The 22,991-nt window shown below is 34.7% G+C and overlaps 1 protein-coding gene across 14 annotated transcripts in view; it reads left to right on the top strand.

Annotated features, from left to right (window-relative positions):
- Nucleotides 1-22,991, top strand: part of ZNF280D (zinc finger protein 280D) — a 102,280-nt gene that overhangs the window by 63,581 nt on the left and 15,708 nt on the right. For 11 of the 14 annotated variants that reach the window (XM_055364012.2, XM_063699014.1, XM_063699012.1 and 8 more), the window contains 5 exons: nt 1,694-2,001; nt 2,144-2,284; nt 10,212-10,274; nt 14,186-14,304; nt 14,455-14,491. In XM_055364012.2, the coding sequence (XP_055219987.2) occupies nt 1,694-2,001; nt 2,144-2,284; nt 10,212-10,274; nt 14,186-14,304; nt 14,455-14,491 (668 nt within the window). Of the gene's footprint in view, nt 1-1,693; nt 2,002-2,143; nt 2,285-10,211; nt 10,275-14,185; nt 14,305-14,454; nt 14,492-15,088; nt 16,207-22,280; nt 22,408-22,991 lie in introns of those variants that run through there. The other 3 variants (XR_010131179.1, XM_055364023.2, XM_055364025.2) reach the window with 3 other exon arrangements.

The following is a 22,991-nucleotide window of genomic DNA, read 5'->3' as shown; positions in this document are numbered from 1 at the left end:
GAAGGAAAAACTTCTAACCATTGTTTTGAGTTCAGTGATAGCTGTTAGGTTAGAGTAGTAGTCCTTTCTAAAAAGTACAACTCAATTAACTTTTCCTGGGTCAGTGGGTTGTTTCAATATTTTATAGGCTATTTTTGAGCTTTCAGTTGAAAGTGTATATGTTGACTTTAGTTGCTAAACTATAAGATGCTTGAGATCAGGAATCATGTTTTATTTATCTTTGTGTCCCCAGCATCTGGTACAGTGCCTTGAGTGCCATAGGTTCTCAGATGTTTGTTGCAGTTGTTATTACTGAGTTTACTCTGAGAAGCAAGTTCTACTGCTGGATAGCATTGTGTTTTAAGTGAGCAAACACATGTCTGACTGCATACTGATGATTGTAATTTACTTTTCCCTTTTTGCCTTATGTACATCTGTTTTCTCTGACTTCTTTATATACAGTCAGCTCTTGAATATTTGCTCCAGTGGAGGGAAACAGAGGCATGGATAATCCAAAGTGAATAATCCCCAAAACATTTATTTTTGGCTTTGGGTACTTTCCTTTGAATGTGGGTATGTCTGTTATTTGAATTAACTAAAACAATATAAAGCCATGCTCTGAAGACATGATAGCAAGAGAAGCTATCCAGCATCCTTCCCTGCAATCCATTCATTCCATGTTGGGACTAGACATGCAGAACACTAATGTAAGCAGTGCAGTCCTCTCTCATTTTTTCCCTTATTAATAATAATATTAATGATAATGATACTAAATGTTTTTATAGCACCTTAGAATTAGACTTTCAGTGTACTTTTTCATACATTCTGTTGTCTAATTCATACCACAATCCACTGAGGTTAATAAGGCAGGTATTGCCCCATGTTATAGATGTGAAGAAGCATAGAGAGGATAAGTTCCTTGTTCAAGGTCACATGGCTAGGAAGGCCTTTTGATCCCTGGTCCAGTGCCATTGTATGTTACCCAAGCACATGTATGTCATAGGACTTCCTTATTGACTGTTCCTCAAATACGGGAGGAGGGTATAGTCAAATGATTAACCAGAATGTTGGTAGGCACTTGTGTTTTTCATTGTCAACCAACAGATGAAATTAAACATTTTCTCATTCTGAATACTAAATGATGAACTTTGTATTAGTTTACTTTAAGAAAATTCTGAATATTATTTAGCTCTCTATGCAGTATAATAAATTGATGTAACTCCTCCCATAACATTTGTAAGCATAAATCTTGGGTACTGAGCCCCTGGAAAGAGGAGATCACATTTACTGTAGATCTGCTTCTTTTATAGTTGTTAAAGGGTAATTTAGGCCTTTCTAGAATTATTTTTCAGGCTTGAGATTTAAATTTTGAGCTCTATGTTTGTGAATTTCTTAAAGTTAAGTCAGGGCATAAAAATAGCTATGGAATGTGCTCTTTGTATATTCATATAATTTGTATTAACTCCTAATTATTCACTGATAACTGTGTTAACATATAACTGATATCAATACAAAAATGTAATATTACAACTTAATATCAAGTTTAATATCATTTAATAGTTTGAACATTTAGAATAAATGGGAGACTTACCTGATTGTAGTTTATATGTGCTTTTTTCAAAATTCTTGATTTTTAACTATTTTTGTACCATGATATTTTAATATTAATGTACTGATTAATCTCTTAAAGCAAATCTTCTCTTTATTTTTGTAGGTTACTATTCGAGCTTCAGTTGGACCTCTGCAATCAGGAGCTTCACCTACACCTTCCATTAGTGCAAGTGCTTCTACCCTTCAGCTCTCACCTCCAAGGACTAAAAATATAACTTCTAAAAATCCTGCAAAATCTAATACAAGTAAACCTAATACAATCAAATCCAACGCAAGTAAACCTAATACAAGTAAGCCTAATGGAAGTAAATCTAAATACAAACCAAAAATCTCTAATATGCAAAAGAAACAAAGCACATTGGCTAGTAGCAATAAAAAAAGTAAAGTCAATACAGCATTGAGGAATTTAAGGTAATCTTTTATTCCTGATATACAATATAATTTAAACTTAAGTATAAAAACTTATACTTTAGTTAAGAGAACATTATTAAGGCTCTTCCTTATTATTTTTGTTTTAAAATATATTTTTATCATTTTTTTATGTCTCCCTAAGGTATCGTCGGGGCATTCACAAATGCATTGAGTGTTGTTCCGAAATAAAAGATTTTGCAAACCACTTTCCTACGTACGTCCACTGTAGTTTTTGCAGATACAACACTAGCTGTAGCAAAGCCTATGTAAATCATATGATGAGGTAAGATGAATTAAATGTGTAAATTGCCAATTAAAATTATAGTTCAGCAAGTTTCTGTTTCGAAAACAAAGTTATCCTATTAGAAGCCAGTTTTTCTCTTCAAGGAGCTAAAAGGATCTAACAATAAGGAACTTTTAGGATATTGCCTGGTCCTATTTCTCAGCATAGTAACTAGAAATTATGGGACTAAAATTGTAAGAAAAATTAAGCTAATGAAATTAGAATAGGTTTGTTAGGGTAATAGTTTTTCTTTTTTATTTTTTTGAGATGGAGTCTCGCTCTGTTGCCCAGGCTGGAGTGCAGTGGCATCAGCTCACTGAAACCTCTGCCTCCCAGGTTCAAGCAATTCTCCTGCCTTAGCCTCCTGAGTAGCTGGGACAACAGGTGTGAGCCACCATGCCTGGCTAATTTTTGGATTTTTAGTAGAGACAGGGTTTCACCATGTTGTCCAGACTGGTCTCAAACTGCTGACCTCAAGTGATCTGCCCGCCTTGGCCTCCCAAAGTGCTGGGATTACAAGCATGAGTCATTGCACCCGGCTGGGAAATAGTTTTTCCATGGAACTTTTTATTGCCCCATTGGTGTTTCAATAATGGTTATTTTCCAACAGAATTTTAAATTTTTAAATATATTTACTAAATAAATACTTGTAATCTCATGAGCGTCATGCTCCATTTTTTTGTTTGTTTGTTTTTTTTTTGAGACGGAGTCTCGCTCTGTCGCCCAGGCTGGAGTGGCGTCATCCTCTTTAAAGCAGTCACTTTGAGAGACTTTAAGATTTTCAGTGGAGTCTGTTTCTCTTTCTGTATTCCAGCTGTCTTTTTATCCATCTGTCAGGCCATCTATACTTGCATCCATTCAGTGAAAATGAGACACCATTCCACCATGATGCCACTTTTGGAATTCTTTTTCATTAATTCATTCAACTTAGATTATTTGAGTACTTACTATTTACACTATGTTAGGAAAAGCCTTCAGAGTCTGCATTATTTTCATTTTTAGATCTCATTAGGGGAATACTTTATTCCTTCAGAATGGGTTTGTATTTTTTTTAAGTAGGCAAAAGTTGTTTAGATATAAACCTGAGAGTTTGCTTATTCAAAGTAAGTTTGTTCAATTTTTGTTTAAAATTAGAATTAATGTATTATAAGTGACTTTCTTGCAGATTACACATGACTTCTCTGTTACTTGCTGGTCATTATCAACTACTGCTTTCAAGGATTCTTCTACCTTTCTTGGTGGCTTCGGCACTTCTCGGTTTTTCCATGTCTTCATGATTGGCCTGACCTCATGGTATCTTGCTTCTTTAGTGCCAGCATTTCACATCAACTTTTAAGTTCATATACTGTCTTTTTTTTTTCTTGAAACTACAGTACTATTTAAATCTCTTCCTATAAACTGTTCATTCCTTTTGGATTTCCATTACCCCATGATGTTCAGGGCTTTGAATCCTTTTTCCAGCCTAGTAGCACCCATCTTAATTTTGTAGTCAACCTTACTCTCAGGATCATCTGTTTTGATTGTGGCTTTTTGTCCTAGAATCCTTTACATCTTTAGTCATGCTCACTGGCATAAAGGCCGAGGTAAGATTTGAACCTCTTCTCTTTTGAACTTTCTCTGTGCTCACTTCTAGACTATCAAATGGTCCTTGATTTAATCAACTCTGATTTCAAAAACTTTAATTCTGATTAGGTCTTATTTTTTTAAAAAAGATCTCTCTATTTTTACCTGCAACATTTGTTTAATCCTTCTTCAGTACCCTAAAGATTTTATTTTAGTTTCTCAGTTGTTAACTTGGCCTATTAATTAGTCAATTGTAGGTCATCCTTTTTATTTTTCCTAAAATTAACTCTTTTCAACCCCACATATTTTTTCTGTTACCTTCAATCAGACATTAATCTTAAAAATCTAACATGTCTCACTTCCCCATTAACTGTCCTTTCTCCCCCAGTTCACCATGACCATATTCAGTTAACTTGGATCTTCATCTCTTTGTCTCTGTATGGTTCCTTCTGCTTACAAACATTTTCAGGTATTTAAAAAATTTTTTGTAAGAGGACAGTTTGTCCCAACTGCCTGTTTTCCTTATTTCTTGTCTTCCTTTTTACCATTAACATTTGTAAAAAGTGTTTGCTACCAGCTTTATTGTGATTCATTTCTTTACCTTTTGAGTATTGCCCCCACCTACCAACTAACATTCCTGTTTTAAAGATTATCTGTTATGAACATATCACCATATTTACTCCCTGTTTTTCATTCTTACTCCTCTGTGACTTCTTTAGAGTATTTGACATTGTTGTCACTCACTTTTTAAAACTTAATTGGTTTAATGTTCCTGGCAGCCATGTGAAATTAATTAATTTAAAAATTTTTATAGAGACTACTTCATATTTGTGGAGTACATGTGATATTTTTTACAAGCATACAATATGTAATAAACCCAGGGATATCCATCACTTCCAATTTTATCATTTCTTCATTTCTTCTTCTTTTTCTTTTTTTGTGAGATGGGATCTCACTCTGTCACCCCAGAGTGCTAGGTCTTGCAGTCAAAGCTCACTGCAACCCCAAACTCCTGGGCTGAAGTGATCCTCCTGTGTTAGCCTCCTGAGTAGCCATATAGGTGTGTGCCACCATGCCCAGCTACAATTATCATTTCTTTGTGATGGGAACATTCAAAATATACTCTTCTAATTGGTTTGCAATATAAAAGAAATTCTTGTTCATTGTCATCACACACAGCTCTTAGTGTCATATGAAACTAAAAGCTTCCATTGCCACTCTTAGGGTTTGGTAGGTCTTTTTGTCTTTTTCTCAACCTCAGTGGTACCCTTGCTTCCCTCATTGCATTAGGTGCATCCCACTGAATGGCGAACTCTTCTCTGCAGTGTTGATTCTTGTTAGAAGTTTGAGGTTTATATATACAGAAGCCTGATTTTCTCCTAAGCACGAGAACCTTTAATTCCTATCCCGTACTAACTCTGTAGCCTCTCAATTGGTCTTTTTCCCTTTGGTCTCATACCTGCCCCAATCCATCCCTGTAAGTTGGTTAATCTTCCACAGACTATAGTTTCTTCCATATTAATTTTCTTTCTTTTTTCCTTTTTTTTTTTTTTTTTTTTTTTGAGAAAGGGTCTCACTCCAACCCAGGCTGGAGTGCAGTGGCTCCATCACAGTTCACTACAGCCTCAACCTTCTGGGCTCAGGTGATCCTCCCACCTCAGCGTCTTGAGTAGCTGGGACTTACAGGCATGCAGTACCATGCTCAGATAATTTTTTTTTTTGTAGAGATGGGATTTTTTCCATTTTGCCCAGGCTGGTCATGGGCTCCTGGGCTTAAGTGATCTGCCTACTCTAGCCTCCTAAAGTGCAATGATTATAGCTGAGCACCCCCTCTGCACCTGGCCCCATGTTTGTTTTCTACAGTGACTATTCGGTATTCCTTGTTAGTTCCCAGAATACCCTGTTCCTTCCTCTCAGTTTACCTTCTTTTTTCAAGTGTCTGATCACCACAGCCATTACTTTCTTTGAATTGTGTACTATTCATCTATTTTGCCTGTTTTTTTTTTTTTTTTTTTTTTGAGACAGAGTCTTGCTCTGTCACCTGTCACCCAGGCTGGAGTGCAGTGGCAAGATCTTGGCTCACTGCAACCTCCCCCTCCCAGGTTCACGCAATTCTCCTGCCTCAGCCTCCCAAGTAGCTGTGATTACAGGTGCCACCAACATGCCCGGCTAATTTTTGTATTTTTAGTAGAGATGGGCTTTCACCATGTTGTCCAGGCTGGTCTCAAACTCCTGACCTCAGGTGATCCACCCGCCTCGGCCTCCCAAAGTGCTGGATTACAGGTATGAGCCACCGTGCCTGGCCCTATTTTGCCTTTTATTGTATTTATTTGTGTTTGTATTATCTTCCTGAGAAGAAGGGGGTCTTTGTGTTTATCATATCACCTAGCACATTACAAACTGCAGGTGATAGTCATTATTTGTTTTAATTATAAAAGGTCCTAAATAAAATCTCAGAAGAAGGTGTTCAAAAATCTTGAAGCAGTTGGAGTATTGTTGGAGTAAGATCTTTTCAAAGAAAAGCATCATTAAATATGTAATTTTTAATTTTTTTAAGGAGCATTTTTTAGGTTCAGTTCTTTAAATTATTGTACCTTATTGGCTTATAGCTTTTAGGTAGTAATAGAAATTATCTGAAAAAAATGCACATAAATTGCTCTATAATGTTGCTATTATTCCTCAAAATGATGTATAAGAAGCATTTTTCTTTACATAGAATTAAGTTAACATACATAAGCAGTATCTCTTTTTTGTAGCAGAGTTTTATTATTTCAACCAGGTTCATGTATTTTATTATGTACCTACTAGGAAGGTATTTAACACAATTTGCTAAGAAGTATGGCAAGCTGGGGATGAAGAATCAAACAAGTCTGGATTTGAATCCAACCTTCACTGTATACGTGTGGAACTTTGAACAAGTTACTTAATCTGACTCTCAGATTGCATTTCTTGAAAAGAAAGTTATTGTGATTATTAGAAAAACTGTATTAAAGTGCTTAATAACAATTTGCACTTAAGAGATATTCAAGTAATGATAGCTGTTAATTTCTAAGTTGTCATTATTAGGATTGGGGGAGTTCTTGACTGTAATTTTCACAATTTAGAAGGGGAAATAAATTTACCTAGGTTATTGTGATAAACAAATGACTGTGAAAGTACAGAGGAGGTAAAGATGAAATCTTTAAACAAGAAATAAGGGAAGATTTTCTGTAAATTTCACTTAGGCTTTGAGGGATGATTTTAAAAATTTCCAAGGAAAAAGAAAGCTAGTATAAAAATTTGTTTCTTACACAGTAGGTACGACAGAGTACTGAATTTTAAAAAGGTCTGCTTGACTTCATTATAAATTTTACAGAAATTTATTGACACTAAATGATAATCATAGGACTAGTTAGACTATTATATCTTCTGCCTGCAGTTTTCCCCCTTTTTTCCAGTTCATCCTTTCTTTTGCTGTAGGCAGATCTGGTCAGGTCATTCTTTGGCCTAAAATCCTTTCCTAACATTGATAGAATGAACTTCAGATTTTCTGGAAAATATAACACCTTTCCATATCAAATTCCTAACTACTTTTCAACTCCTTCAACTCCTTTTATTCTCTTGAAAATCCTTCTATATCTTCACAGTTACTCTTTGCTTTGCCTGGAAGTGAAGCAGTAAGAATCTTGTAACTGCAGTGAACTCCTAATTGTTAGCTGGCTTCTACCCCATCTGTCTTGCAGCTTTCCTTCATGCAACCACAAACTCTGTATGTGTCACTATTGACTTTTATCTTGTGTTAATTATTTATGAATATGTATTCATTGATTTAGCAAATATTTATTGGGCATTCATTCTGTGCCATCCCCTTTCTCCCCCAAACACTCCCCTCAAGCAACCATAAACTCTAGGGCAGGCAGCTTGCCTTTGTTGTTGTATCATCGGCCTCTAGTCTAATGTCTTAAAATTTTTAAGGAAATTGTTCCTTTTATGTTTCTTAGAAAGTAAGGTTGTTACTTATATGGAATCAAGATTATGAAGAAAATATGATTACAGGAGGTTTTTGACCTCAGTTTTCTTGAGGTATAATTTATACACAATAAAATTCACCTATTTTTAGAGAATTGCTTAATGAGTTTTGATAATTATATACTGTCAGCTAATCAGGTAAGGGATTTTTTTTAAAAAATTAGGTTTTAACATTATATTTTTACTATATTGTAATAAAAAACCTTTCTTAGATTTATTTCTATATTGCTATTACCTTTATGGAGAGCTAATAGGAAGAAGGGTAGTATTTTTTTTCCTTTTTATGTGTGAGCTGTGAATTCACTTTTCCCTTCCTGTGATACACAAAACTATAAGTATGGAATTAAATACAGAGAAATCAAACAGGTGGTAGAAATCCCTTTTTATAGATGAGAAACTCCAAAACAATTCAGGTAACTAAAAATTTAAAATGGTCAACATTATGATATGGTATAAGTTGTAGACAGATGCAGAGGCTATCAAAAGACCCTATACTATAAGATTTTCTCTCCTCTTATATTTAATAGATAAATAAACCAAAAATAGCCTGCTTGTTTGAAGAGAAAGAATAAAGAGCTTTTAAATCTCGTTTAAAAATAACTTATTTTGGTTCACATGTTTTAGTAATCAAACAAAATCTTGGACTTATTTCTCTGAGGAAATATAGTTGTGTATACAAGTTTTTGCATATAATTTCAGAGCTTCCCAACTTCCCAATGTACTCTTCTAACAAAACTTTGTTTTTGTGATACCATCTTAAATTTGTAAACTCTAATAGTAATTACTCCTAGGTTGAAGAAATGACTATTAGAAATCTGAGGATATTTTCTGGGGATTATAGCTAGTGACACATACAGAGTCTGTGATTGCATGAAGGAAAGCTGCAGATAGATGGGTAGGAATATATGTATATATATATATATTTTTTCCTTTTTTTTCCTATACATACATGTGGTGCTGGGGACAATTACCTTGTATCTGAGAGTAAGCATTGACCCAGGTGTGTTGGCTGCTGTTTCTTAACCTTTAGCGTGTGTGTGAATCACTGAAAATGCTTCTTAAAGCAAATTCCTGAGCTCCTCTGCCCTTTGTAGGTTGAGGGGTTGTCACGGGGGATGGGGTTGTTGGTGGGGGAAGACTATATTTTGAAATACAGTAGTCCCCCTTATCTGCTGGGGTATATATTCCAAGACCCCCCAGTGAACGCCTGAAACTGTGGATGGTGTTAAGCTCTATGTGTACTATACTTTTTTTTTCCTATACATACTATGTATAATAAAGGTTTATTTATAAATTACACACAGTAAGATAATTAACAACAATAGAACAATTATAATAACAATATACTGTAATAAAAATTATATGAATGTAGTCTGTCTCTGTTAAAATATCTTATTGTGCTGTATGTGGGTAACAGAAGCCACAGAAAGTGAAATGTGGTTAACGGTGGTGAGGAGGGACAACTGTAAGCTGTTAGGTGATATTTACGCTTTTGGTCTAATACTGGCTTTCTAGTACAGGAAACTTTCCTTACTGGAATTAAAAAGGGTATATAGAAGCTATTATCATGGGCTACAAAATTGGGTTAGTTTTCTTTTCTGTGCTTAGAGGAAACATTGTTTTAACTCATGAGTTCCTTTTTTTTTTTTTTTTTTTTTTTTTTTAATAAAAAACCCTCTACTAGAAAGCCAGGTTCGGTGGCCTCCCTCTGTAGTTTCAGCTACCCAGGAGACTGAGGCAGAAAGATCACTTGAGCCCAGGAGTTTGATTCCAACTGGGCAACATAGTGAGATCCATCTCTTAAGAAGAAAAAAAGTCTACTAGTAATTACAAGGAACACTGTCAATGTTTGAATTTACAGATGGTAAACAGTGGCATTTAGCTCAAGTTCTGTTTACTTCCCAGATCATTTGGATCCTACCCCACTCCCCCTACATAAACATGTTAAAATTGGAGAGTAATAAAAAAGAATTACTATTAATAACTGTTCATATTATAGCACACGTGTTATTAACAAAAATTTAGAATTGTTTTCAACTCAGTAAATCAAAATATGTAATTTGATGCTCTTTACATTTTCTTAATTCTCAGTATTTCCTTTTTTAATATAATGGTACGGTACAGTGCTAACCATCTAAGAATATGCCTAGGAAAATAGTGTCATTAGAATATAATAGGTAAAATAGAATATTAGATAAAATATTGAATTAAATGGAAGTGACAGGCATTATTTTATTATTTACATTATAATCTTTTATTTAAAAACTAGAAACTTAAGTATGGACTTGAAATATAGTTATAAATTAATGTGACTTATTGTATAATAAAATTTTTACTCTCTCTTTTGTTTCTCCAGCTTTCATAGTAACCGTCCAAGCAAAAGGTTCTGTATTTTTAAGAAGCATTCAGAAAATCTCAGGTAACTAGTTGATCTTTTTTTACTCTTTCTATTGAAAAATTGTAATGACTTAAATTTTTTTTAACACAACAGCTTTATTGAGGTAGAATTAGCATACCATACAATTTATGTGTTTATAGGTTTTAGGATATTCACAGAGTTCTGCAGCAATCACCAGTTAGTTTTGGTACATTTTTATCACTCCAGAAAGAAACCCTGTACCCATTAGTGGTCATCCCCATTTCTCTCCAGCTCTCCCCATCCCTAAACAACAACTAGTCTACTTTCTGTCTGTGTAATATTTGCCCATTCTGGACATTTCATATAAAAAATGATACATGATGTGGTCCTCTGTGGCTTCTTTCATTTAGCATAATGTTTTCAAAATTCATCTATGTTGTAGCATGTATCAGTATTTCATTGTTAAAAATTGCTGCATAACCCATTGTAAAGATACATCATAGTTTATTTATTTAGATTGTTTTCATTTTGAGGCCCTTATGAATAATACTGCTGTGAACATGTGTGTGCATGTTTTTGTATGGACATGTATTTTTATTTCTCTTTAGTATATACTTATGATTGGGATTGCTGGTCTGTTTGATAACTCCATGCTGAGCCTTTGAGGAAGCACCAGACTGTTTTCCAAAGTAGCTCCACTATTTTACATTCCCACCAGCAGTGTTTGAGTGTTCCAATTTCTCCACATATTTGCCAGCACTTTTTATTATCTCTTTTTGATTATAGTCACCCTAATGGGTATAAAGTGGTATCTCATTGTGGTTTGCTATAACTTTTTTTAAACCTGATATTAGGGTACCTAATTTGAAAATGTAAATGATTGCTACTGGACATTAGAGAGTTGTGTTCATTGTATTCTTAGACCAGAAGTATGATTAGCCATTGTTCTCTTGCTGAATTTATTTCGGTGGAAAGGTGGTGTCCAGAGGAAACCTTGATGCGTTTGCATTGTACAATGAGAACAAAAATAAGGCTCTCCAACAATATTTGAATATTATAAAGATAACTAAGCTATCTCGTAAAGGAATGAACACTTTTTTAGTTTTGAAGTAAATTTCCTTTAACCACTGGAATTCTTGAAATCAGTGTATGATTTTTATAATTCTAATATTTTCTTTTGAAAATAAAGAGAATTATACAATTTTACTATACAGAAAGAACTGTTGATAAAATTTTCTAAAGGCATTGATAGTTATCTTTGGTTATACCACACACTTAGAATCCACTGAGCACTATTGTTTCATATTCTTCTGATTTCTTGAACTTTCTTTATTTTATGTTGCCATTGCTCCTTGAAATGTCAGTGTCTTTGTTCCACCAAGCTGATCTGTAGAGATAAGTTTAGCCAATACTTATTTTGATGCTTTTGATTAGTGGAAAATGTAGAAGAGGGGATAGTATGTCTCAGGACCTTTGCATTTATTATTTCCTATGCCTAGTTTGCTTTCCCCCAGATATTGTATGGTTAGCTCTTTTGTCTCCTTTAGGCCTCTACTTTGATTGAGTGAGTCTTTCCTTGACTACAAAATTTAAAACTGTATCCTCTTCCCTTTGCTTTATCCCAGCATTCCCTATCTCCTGTTTATGTTTTACTTTTCTCTAGATCATCTAACATACTTTTATTTTACTTGCTTATTGCCTGTGTTCTCTCACTATATTGTGTGTGGTTTGGTTTTTTTGTCTGTGCCTGGCACATAGTAGGCACTCAGTAAATATTTGTTCAATAAATTAATGTATATATTGAAAATGATGTACGTGGAAAATAGGTCCCATCTGTGATGTTAGACTAGTAGCTCACAGGGAGAGAAAATATTCAATTTTTAAAATGTTAGTACTACTTTTAAAATATTTACTGAATCTAGGGAAATAATTAAGCTACATTAGATGTTACCTTTACTAAAAACAGTTACAAGAGTGAATATGGTTTTATTGCATTCTAAGAATGAGAGTTTAATTCAGTTTTTACCTCATTGTTGTCAAGCTCAGTTGTGTGTTTAGTTTCTCAATGAACTATGTGGTTTTAAAGATCTGGGATGTTTTTTCACTAAACCTGGCTAGTCTCAAATTGAAAATTGTTCAATTTCTGTGAATAGAGCTTAGCATATTTATAATTCTATATGACAATGATTAATGTAATTATTCTTATTGAAATAGACTATTCATTCCGTAACTATTTATTACGTATCTGTCTTGCACATGAAGTAGCAGGTCCTGTAAAGATGACAGTGATGAAGCAGTGTTGGAACCAGCCTTCAGGGAATGTGCAGTATAGTTTATTGGGTGGGAGTTAAGGTGTGAACATAAATAACTATGAGTTTTAATAAGTGCAATGAGACTTATTTCAGAGAGGAAAAATATTACAGTTCTTGTAGTGATCTGGATAGGTATTAGGCCTACTTGGCTTTAAAGGATGGGTATTGTTTCTACTGGTAGAAGAGGCACGGGGCATTCTAGTTCAATAGACTAAATTTTTTTCAAGAGTTCTGTTTACAATTCAGATTACTTTAGGCAACTTAACAGCATTTGTACATTTAACATAATTGATTTTCTTTTAAATAGCACTTCAAATGCTTGGTGTAACAAACTCCCAAGTGCTTAACTCTTATAAGAAATTAAACATATAGTGGCTAAGTTATCTGAAGCATTTTAGTATTTTTACAGGCTTAATATTTTAAAACACCTTTCAGCTAAAAATCACGCAAGTCTAAATGCATTTTAAATTAGAATCTTAATGTACTTTATGTCAAGTATATTCAAATACTTCAAATAGCAAATGCTAAACAACTAGATCCAGTGAGGACAAAAACTCTTCCTGTACTCAAAAATAAAGTATTGATAACTAGGGAATTGTTTCCTAACCTCTTTAAAAATTTATAATAATTACACATTTCATTTAAGAACTACAGCACTCAGGCCGGGCGCGGTGGCTCACGCCTGTAATCCCAGCACTGGGAGGCCGAGGCGGGCTGATCACAAGGTCAGGAGTTCGAGACCAGCCTGACCAACATGGTGAAACCCCGTCTCTACTAAAAATACAAAAATTAGCCAGGTGTGGTAGCATGAGCCTGTAGTCCCAGCTACTCAGGGGCCTGAGGCAGGAGAATCGCTTGAACCCAGGAGGTGGAGGTTGCAGTGAGCTGAGATCAAGCCACTGCACTCCCGCCTGGGTGACAGAGTGAGACTCCCTAGTTCACAGTGCTGAGATGATGAGGAACTCAAGTTTGCAGATTTTAGTATTTTATTAACTAGTTTAGCTAGTTCAGTGTTAAGTAAGAATAATACCAACCTTGATGGTTGTAGTGAGAATCAGATGAAATAATAAATGGGAAAACTCTTGACACAGAATGTACAATCGATGGTGGCTAAAACGTGATCTGTTTTTAAAGCCTTCCCATTTTTCTTCTGATTTTATCTCCAACTGAATAAAACACCAGATTCTAAGTAAGCTCCATTCGAGCATAGACAGTGCTATTTTTTTCACCATTATATTCACAATACCTATTAGTACAGTATATATAAAAATAGCTCCAGTAAATATCAAGTGAATGAATACGCTATCTTCACTTTGCAGATGCGTGGGAGGACAAATAGAATGTGACTTGCCTAAGTTACACAAGTTGGTTGTGGAGCCAAGACTGACTCTAGGTCTTCTGACTCCTAACTTTTAACAATTGGTATGACAGGTAAAAGTATAAAATAAATACTTTCTGTAAATAAATGGTAGCATAATTTGGACATGGCTATGTCATTTTCCAGAGAATAATTTCAGTTTCTGTCAAATTTATATAACAAAAATGGGAAGTTATAGTTATGTATGGCACAAAAAGCAAATTATGGAAAAATAATCATCAAACTTATAAGTGGATTTTCATAAAAGATAAAAATCTTTTTTTAATGCTTTTTTTTTTTAGGGGCATTACTCTAGTGTGCCTTAATTGTGATTTCCTAAGTGATGTTTCTGGCTTAGATAATATGGCTACACACTTAAGTCAACATAAAACTCATACTTGCCAAGTTGTAATGCAGAAAGGTACGTATATGTAACTGTGCTACTTTAGATTTTTGACTTTTATTCCGGTATTTTTGGTCATCCACAATATGGTCTCTTTACTAAATCATTATTCTCACTCATCATATTTCATATGCTGTTGTAAATGTAAAACTTTTCTTCTAATTTCAGTTTCTGTTTGTATCCCAACTTCTGAGCACCTTTCTGAGTAAGTTTAATTTTTATTCAGTGCATTTTACTTTGATGGATTTTAGCACTATTGCATTTTTAAATGTATCATTAATACGAATGAAAAGTATTAAAGTATTTTGTTGTTGTTTTTTTTTTTTTAAAGCTGCTTGTTGAAATAGGTTCCTGCTCTATGGAGCTCGTGACCTGGTGCAAGACAAGTTGGAATTTCCTAAGTTCAAAGTTCTGAGATGTTTTCTTACACAAAGGCAGTTGAGCAGCCAAGTTCATGACACTAGCTCTCATTATTCAGCTCTTTTCAGCTTTCAAATGGGACTAGATTCTTATTCCACCTTATCTTTGTGTCAGGTTGACATATCTTAACATATTTTTTTTTCTCCAGTTTGCGCTGTCTAAAAATAACGTTTGTTGCTATGGTCTTTTCTTTGCTTACAATAATTTTTGTTTTTCTCTGCTGTACTTGCCTTCAGAATAATAGATTCCAAATTATATGGCTGTTTGTCTTTTGTCTATTTGTCTGCTTTCTTAATTTCTTATACGTCTTAAGTTTTAGGCCAGATAATTGTCTTTTTCCTCATTCGTTGTCTGTCATTGTGCTATTTTTCTTATTTTTCAGATGCAGAAGCAGCCCAGAGATTTCAAAAAATATCCAGGGTATACCTGGACAGTGTCCCCCTTCGATGGACACAACTGATGCCTGTTCTCTCTTTCCAAGGAATGTGAATAATTTGACTGTGGGACCTGCTCTTAGGTTGTGGCCTCAAGGAATCAGATCTTGGGGAGACTCCCTTTCTACATGGCTGGCCTCCCATAAGGCTGATGTTGTTTGGCCAGAGATGGCTTTAAGGCCCACCAAATTGAGCATACTTCCCACTGGGGGCTTTGGCTTATGATCTTAAGCTTATGAGTCAATTATGACCAGACCAAGAAAAGCCCATCAAACCACTGCTTCAGCATCCAAGTTGAAGTTTAGTCATTTTGGCTGCTGCCTTTAAATCTTTCTCTAGCATGAATGCAGTCCAAGGAATATAAAAACTTTAGTTGTTAGGAAACCATGGCTACTTTCATATCCTTGGAACAACAGGTCTCCACAATTAAGTTCCAAAATTGCAGTTATTTTTACTGACATATAAAATCTATTAACCAGTATTAATTCTGTAATTTTTTAACAATACCGATTCTTGCATTTTGATTTTTTAAAAATTAATTTAATCGCTTGGTTTTATGTTCTCAAAATTTATTAATGTCTATTTTATGATGTCTATTTTTATATTATTTAAAATTTGTTTAGTGTTTATTTTAAGAACTCCAAGAGATTTCTTAGAATTCACTACAGATTTTGTGTAGCTGCCTATTAGTAGATTTTAAATTTGGCCATTACTAAGCCCATTAAACATTATTAGATACTCTGTCCTATTGGGATTATTATTAATATTACCTTAATTGTGAGTTCTTAGGTGTAAAGAATTGGCAATACTACTTGCAGACCTTAAGAGCCAGTTTTAAAGTTACGTATTTGTGCGTCTAAGATGTAATGTCTACTTAGCCATTAATGTAGCTCCTTTGGGTAAAGGTAACATGTTAAAAAACATGCATATGGTAACCAGTAATGCATGTATTTCTTTCCTTTATATATTTTAAATTTGTCATGTGTTTATTTTAGTTACATTGAATATAGATCTAAACACTTTTTATACTATTATCCTTTTAATAAAAATTATATTGTTTAAGTGCCTCAGGAATTATTTGCTAATGAATAAAGGGTGTAGATTTTATTTTATAAATGGGAACATTGCTCTCATTGTTATATGGAAGCCTTGTTACTTGGCTGCAGACAGTGCTATATCTAGTTAGTATACCTTGCATTTTTTTCTTGCAGCACAATGAAAAGGTTACTATACTAATTTCTTAAATTTTAAAGACTAGCAAAATGCCTTTTGTGATCTTAATAGCCATAAGGATAGGCAGGCCAGTTTAGATGACCAGTTAAAGCCGGTTTAGATGACCACATATTATATGACGTGTTTCTTGCAATTAATTATCAAAAGAGTTGAATCTAATAGTTCTGAATTTCCAAACTAATTTATGTTTTAAGTGAAAGGTTTTCCAAAATCTCCGCAAGTAGTTTGTTTCTTAGTAGTGGACTTAGTGATATACTAGTTTTTTTTTTCTTCTTATTTGTCTCTAGGAATTTTTGTTATCTCCTCTCTCTACCCAGTTTTTAAAAGTTTATCCAGAAACAATAACTTTTTCCATTTTTAACATTAGTTCATTTACAGATATTCACCTTACCTTGGCCATAGGTCAAAAACAGGATAAACCACATTGTTAATATAGTAATGTAGGAGTACAGTCAATCCTTCATATCCTTGGGTTTTGTGTCTGCAGATTCAGCCAACCATGGATTGAAAATATTTGGGGGGAAAAACAATAACAAATAACAATATAACAATAAAAAATACAAATAAAAAAACAATACAGTATAACAACTATTTACATAGCATTTACATTGTATAAATGATCTGAGCATCTGAGGATTTTGTTATTCCTGGTGGAGGTTTGGGGAGGTAGGGGCGACCTGTGGGGTGGGGGCAGGTTCTGTAACCAATCCCCTACCAATACCAGGGAATGACTGTACTGCTTTGTGGTCTTACATAGACTTTTATTTTTTATAGTATGTATCAAATTCATTTTCTTAAAGTATGAACTCTTAAAGTTCTTTCCCAGTAAATTCATTTTTAAAAAAAGGTTCAAATAAAACACTTGGCAGTCAGTACAAAGTTTGCTTATTGTAAGCAATTAGTTGAATTTTCAGTTTGGTGCTAATGAGTTTTAGTTTGAGTCTAATCCCTCCTTACCATCATTTTATTCTAGTTTATTCATCTGGTCAGATAGCCATTTCATGCATATGTGCTTTTTGGTTACTGTTGAATAAAATATGTGATTGGTTCAGTTTGAGTCCATCATCATTCTTAGAAAAATAATTATTAAACTACAGAGGCTCAGATTCTTGCCCTATTTTTGTCACATTTTGGCAAAACACTTTGCCTCTTTGGGCATCATGTATTTATTCAGCAAATATTTATTGAGCATCTACTTTGTGCCTGGCATTGTTCTAGTTGCTAGAAATATAGACTGTAATCTCTGCTCTTATGGAACTTACATTATATTTGTGAAAGGCAATAAAAGTAAATAAAACATATAATATGTTAGATGATGATCAATACTATGGAGAAATATGAATCAGAGAAGGGTGATAAAGGAGTATGGGGTAGGTGATGGAAGGCTGCCATTTTTAATTTAGTGAGGCCTCACTGAGAGATGACATTTGAGTGAAGACATGAAACAGGCAGAGTCAAACTCAGTCATGAAATTGTTCTTTTCTGTTTCTCCCTTACCTCCATTTCTCCCCTCCTCTGTTTTCTTATATATCTACCTGGATGGATGAATTATAACAAAATAGAAGTAAAGGTTTGAGTTTTGTAAGTTTCTTTTTCTTGACAAAAAGTTGAGAATAGAATGATAATTTCCTCTAACAGATCTTGAGAGTGTAAGAATCTGTGGTAAATACATAATAACTCAAGTTTGCTAAACTAGGCTACTTAACTGGTTGCCTATTTTATTGTTGAATCAAATATCCTAAAAGCCACAATTTGAAGAGATTTTAAAAGTTGATTTAGTTCTCTGAGTGACATCCATGTTTGTTCTAAGCAAAGTACAATGGGAAAGACATTGACAGTCAAAATATTAGAGTTAAAGGACCCAGCTGCCTCACTAACTTTATTTAAGGTACAGTTACTTCAGTTTCTTTTTCTGTGAAATCGAGTTGAAAATATCTTTGTTTTGAAGATGTTAGAAATATGTAAAATGTGTTTTACAGATGTTAATGTGTGTATTATACTTTATTAAATCCCCCTAATTTAATGAGCTTTATACTTAGCACCAGTAGTAACTACCTGGCTCATTCACAGTATGATATAGATAACCTTCCCATATATTCTTTGTCACTGAACATTGATACCCTACTTTTTATGTGTGCAAGATTCTGTGTCAGGTGTTGGAAACATGAATAAAACATGGTTTATAGCACCAAAGCAATTACAGAATAAGGGAATTAGAAGTGTAGACACTGAATCCACATTTTTTACAGGGACTATAGTCAACTGATTTCATAATCAATTAAACCACTAATATCATGTATATATTGCATTGTGGGATTTTTTTTGTGAAATGCTGTATCAGAAGAGAATCTGGACCTATTCTCAAGGTGAAATAGCACTTTATTCTGCCATTCTCAAACCAATAAGTCATTAATTATCTTTCATAAATGTAATCAGTAAGTAAACTCTTAGGAACAGAATGGCAGCCTTTTTCTATAAATCTTATATTTTAAAATATTATTTCTGTTAAGAGATACTTACTGTCATTGAACCTGTGACCATTGAAGATATATAAGGGTTCATTCCATTATTTTCCTGTGAAATTTTGAACTTACTTGGAGGAATTATTGGCTCTGGTCATAATCCTAAATTATAACTCTATAGCTCTTATGTGTTCAAAATTGTCGGGAGACTTCATTTCATTTATTTAGCAAGATTAAAAAAAAAACCAAACTGATCTATTGAGTTCATTTTGGGCTTGTTTCCTTCTTTAAACTTTTGAAATGTGACCGGGATTGTAGCCCCTAGATTCTATCATCCTACCATAGACATTAATATCTCAAACCGATCTTTAGGAACTGTAAAATAGTTCTTCCTTTTCAAAATAGACTTAATATATTTGCTCCTGGTATGTAATTGCAAGTGGTTTCTGGCAATTTGGACTTCTGCCTTTGATATCTGGTAAGCAGGGAGAATTTGAGACCCAGTGAGATGGAAAAATAAATGAAACTTTAGTGTAGTCTTTCATTTAGGACAAACTGTACCAATCTCTACCAGTGATTCTGAGGTTACTACCATTTTTTTCAGTCTCTGGTTCCTGAGGGTTGTTGCTTATAGATTATAAATTAAATATCCAGGGTATAATTCAATATTACCAACAAACCAAAATAATAAAATAGAGTCCTAGACTGTCATTAAAGTCTTCTGCCTACATTGATGGTCTTATTTTTTTTCTTCACATTTTTACACATGAATATTTTGGTCTTTTTTATTTCTTGTCTCTCTGTCTTTACCTAGTTCTTTCTTCTGTCTATCTAAAATGATTTTTCTGCTCTTTGTTATAATAGCTTTAGATGGCCAAATCATACCCTGGTGTTCTAAGATTAGCAGATCATTTCATACTAGAAAAAATAGAACTGGTCCTAAGGAGAATAGACCAGCAATCAAAATTAATGTCTGTTGGGTTGAGGGTGAGGTGGAAACATGGGAGTAGAGATATTTAGATGGTATACTAAATTTGTTGTATACTCTCAAGCAGATTCTGAGCAAGAAGATTGATTCTATACTCTACCCATACCCATGACAATAATAACTAACATTTACTGAGCACATACAGTGTGGCAGACACTTTTCTAAGTGTTTTGCATTTATTTACTCATTTAATTCTCACATATTTGTGAGATATGAGCTGTTACTGTCTGATTTTATGGATGAGACAACTGAGATACAGATATGTTAAATAATTTGCCCAAGGTCGCACATACCTGTTAAGTGGAGAGCCTCAATTTAAATTCTGTCAGTCTGTCTTCAGAGACTAAACTACTCAGTAGTATCCTCTATTGCTTCTCTGCTTCTGCTTGTAGTTCCAGGTGTACATCCTGCCTTGTTTGTGATTGGCCAAGAAACTGGATAGGACTAAGCTTCAGTGTTAAGGCCCTCTTTTTGCAGAAGGGTAGGCAGCAACTGACACAATCATACGATTGGGACAGTAATCTAGCATACCAGTTTACTGTCCCAATCCTATGTTCTATTGCTCAAACTTCATAGAAATAACTGCCCTAATGATGTTTGGGCAATATAACATTAGAGCAAAGAATGGTATAAACTGGTCTTTTAGTAGGATTAATTTAGCAGTGATACTCAGCATGTTTTAGAGTGGAAAACATGTAGAGGCAGAGAGATCGGTTAAGGTTTTCAGTTTTCCTGGCATGATCATAAGGGAGCCTGGTTCACAGGAGAGGAATTGGCTTGAGGCAGTGCAGTGGAAATTTGAAGTAGAACCCACACATTTAATCCTTCTATTGCTTAATGGCTTTATATCTTCAGCATTTTTAGGCCTCAGATTTTCCTATCTGCAAGATGGGGGTAGTTGAATAATATAATCTGTTAGGACCCAAGTCTAATACACTGTGATGTTTCTGAACTGAATTGTCAACTGTTTGAAAAATAACAAATTGTATTAAAAATGGAGGAGTCATTCTCTGGATGTTGATTTTGAAGTTATATGAAGAGAAGTGATGGTTGGTGGCCAGGTGTGATAGCTCACACCTGTAACCCCAGCACTTTGGGAGGCCAAGACAGGTGGGTCACTTGGGCTCAAGAGTTCGAGACCAGCCTGCGCAACATGGTGAAACCCCATCTCTACAAAAAAGTATAAAAATTAGCCAAGTGTTGTGGTGTGACTGTAATCCCAGTTACTCAGGAGATGGTGATGAGAGGATCACTGGAGCCTGGGATGTGAAGGTTACAGTGAGCCGTGATCGTACCACTGCACTCCAGCTTGGGCAACAGAGTGAGACCTTGTTTAAAAAAATAAATAAATAAATAGAAGTTGTGGTTGGAATTGTGTATAAGGATGAGATACACAAGAGGCAGGTCTGAGTGGTAAATATTTCCATATGAATGTTCTGTAAGCACCACAAATCCAATATGTCCAAAACTGAATTTATTTTTCCCTCAAAGAATGCTTTCTCCCTTCTTCGAATTCCATATCATGAATAATCTCTTACCACCTAGGGCAGGCATTTGAGGGGGTCATATTTGTTCTCCACATTTACCTTTATCAAGTGTATACTTACATTCTTTTGGTTTTAACTTGTTCTCATCTCCCTAAACCAACCTTTTCTCCATTGACACTGTTACTGTTTTAATTGAGAAAGTCATTAACTGTCTCTTAACTGGACTCTCAGCTTGTCTTCTACCAATACAGACCTTTGTCTTTCTGATGCACAAATTTGGTCATACTTTCCTATTAGCATTAAAGTTCTTAGCATGAACACTTTAGCATGGCAATCAAGACCTTCCCTGAAGAGGCTCTTGTATGTTTTCAGTTTCATCTTGGACTACTTTGCTTTGTGCCTGACATTTCAGTGATATGAGACCACCAATTCTCATATTGTCGTCTTGTTTCATACTTCTTTGCTTTTTCATACTTTCTCTGTTTCATACTTCTTTGCTTTTTCTCTGCCTTGGATCTCCTTACTCTGCTTTGCTAATTCTTGCTCTTTTTGCAAAACCAAGTTCACTGTAGTATCTTCACTGCTTCCTTGCCTCTTTCCCTTTCATAGTAGCTTAGGTCTCTGAACAAAGATGTCTTTTCTAAACCTTTTCATAATGTAAACATTTGCTTCATTGTGTTTTCTTCACAGTGAACTCCTTGAGAGGAGAGACAGTCTTTTTTAACTTTGGACTGGAACACTTAGTACAATCCCTGAAATATGTACAACCTGGTAAATGTTTTGCTCAGGCATCCTTTCCACATATAAATATATTGATAATTCTCAGAACAAATGATCAGAAATGGTGGAGTAGATGTTTTACTGTTATGTCTTAGTCTGATGATTACTATATTAAATTTAGTCCCTGAATGTCTCAGTGAATGGTCTTTTTATTTTATTTTGCTGTTTTTTGTTTGTTTTTTTGAGACAGGGTCTTGCTGTTTTGCTCAAGCCAGCGGGCTGGAGTGCAGTGTGCAGTCATGGCTCACTGCAGCCTCAAAGTCCTGGGCTCAAGCAATTCTCCTGCCTCAGCCTCCTGAGACTGAGCTGGGACTCAGGTATGTACAACCACGCCTGGCTAATTTTTTAAAAATTTTTTTGTAGAGATGAGGTCTCACTATGTTGCCCAGGCTGGTCTCAAACTCCTGGTCTCAAGCGATCCTCCCATTTTGGCCTCCCAAAGCATTGGGATTACAGGCATGTGCCACCACGCCTGGGCTAAGTGGAAGGTCATGATTACTGGCTGACTTTACTACTGGTTGCTTTACAGCCTCTTTTCAACTTTTTTAGTATGCTGACAAATATTCTTAAAGATTACATTTCTAACATCAGCATTGACATTTTTGGCTTTTAAATGTCATCAGAAAGAAAGAATGTGGCCTAGCTGAAATGAATCTGAGTATTTTTCCCCTTACAGTTCTTCCCCTCACCCCATGGTATGTTTATAGTGTGAATGAAACCTCAAAGGAACATACTACTATAAGTGAGCCAGAATGTTAAATTTTGTATGGATTGGCTGGGCTCGGTGGCTCATGCCTGTAATCCCAGCACTTTGGAAGTCCGAGGCGGGTGGATCCCCTGAGGTCAGGAGTTGGAGACCAGCCTGACCAATATGATGAAACCCCGTGTCTACTAAAAATAC

This window comes from Gorilla gorilla, chromosome 16 (assembly GCF_029281585.2).
Source record: "Gorilla gorilla gorilla isolate KB3781 chromosome 16, NHGRI_mGorGor1-v2.1_pri, whole genome shotgun sequence".
Lineage (NCBI taxonomy): Eukaryota > Metazoa > Chordata > Mammalia > Primates > Hominidae > Gorilla > Gorilla gorilla.
Note: the sequence above shows the minus strand (reverse complement) of the source record. Positions and strands in the feature narration are given on the sequence as shown.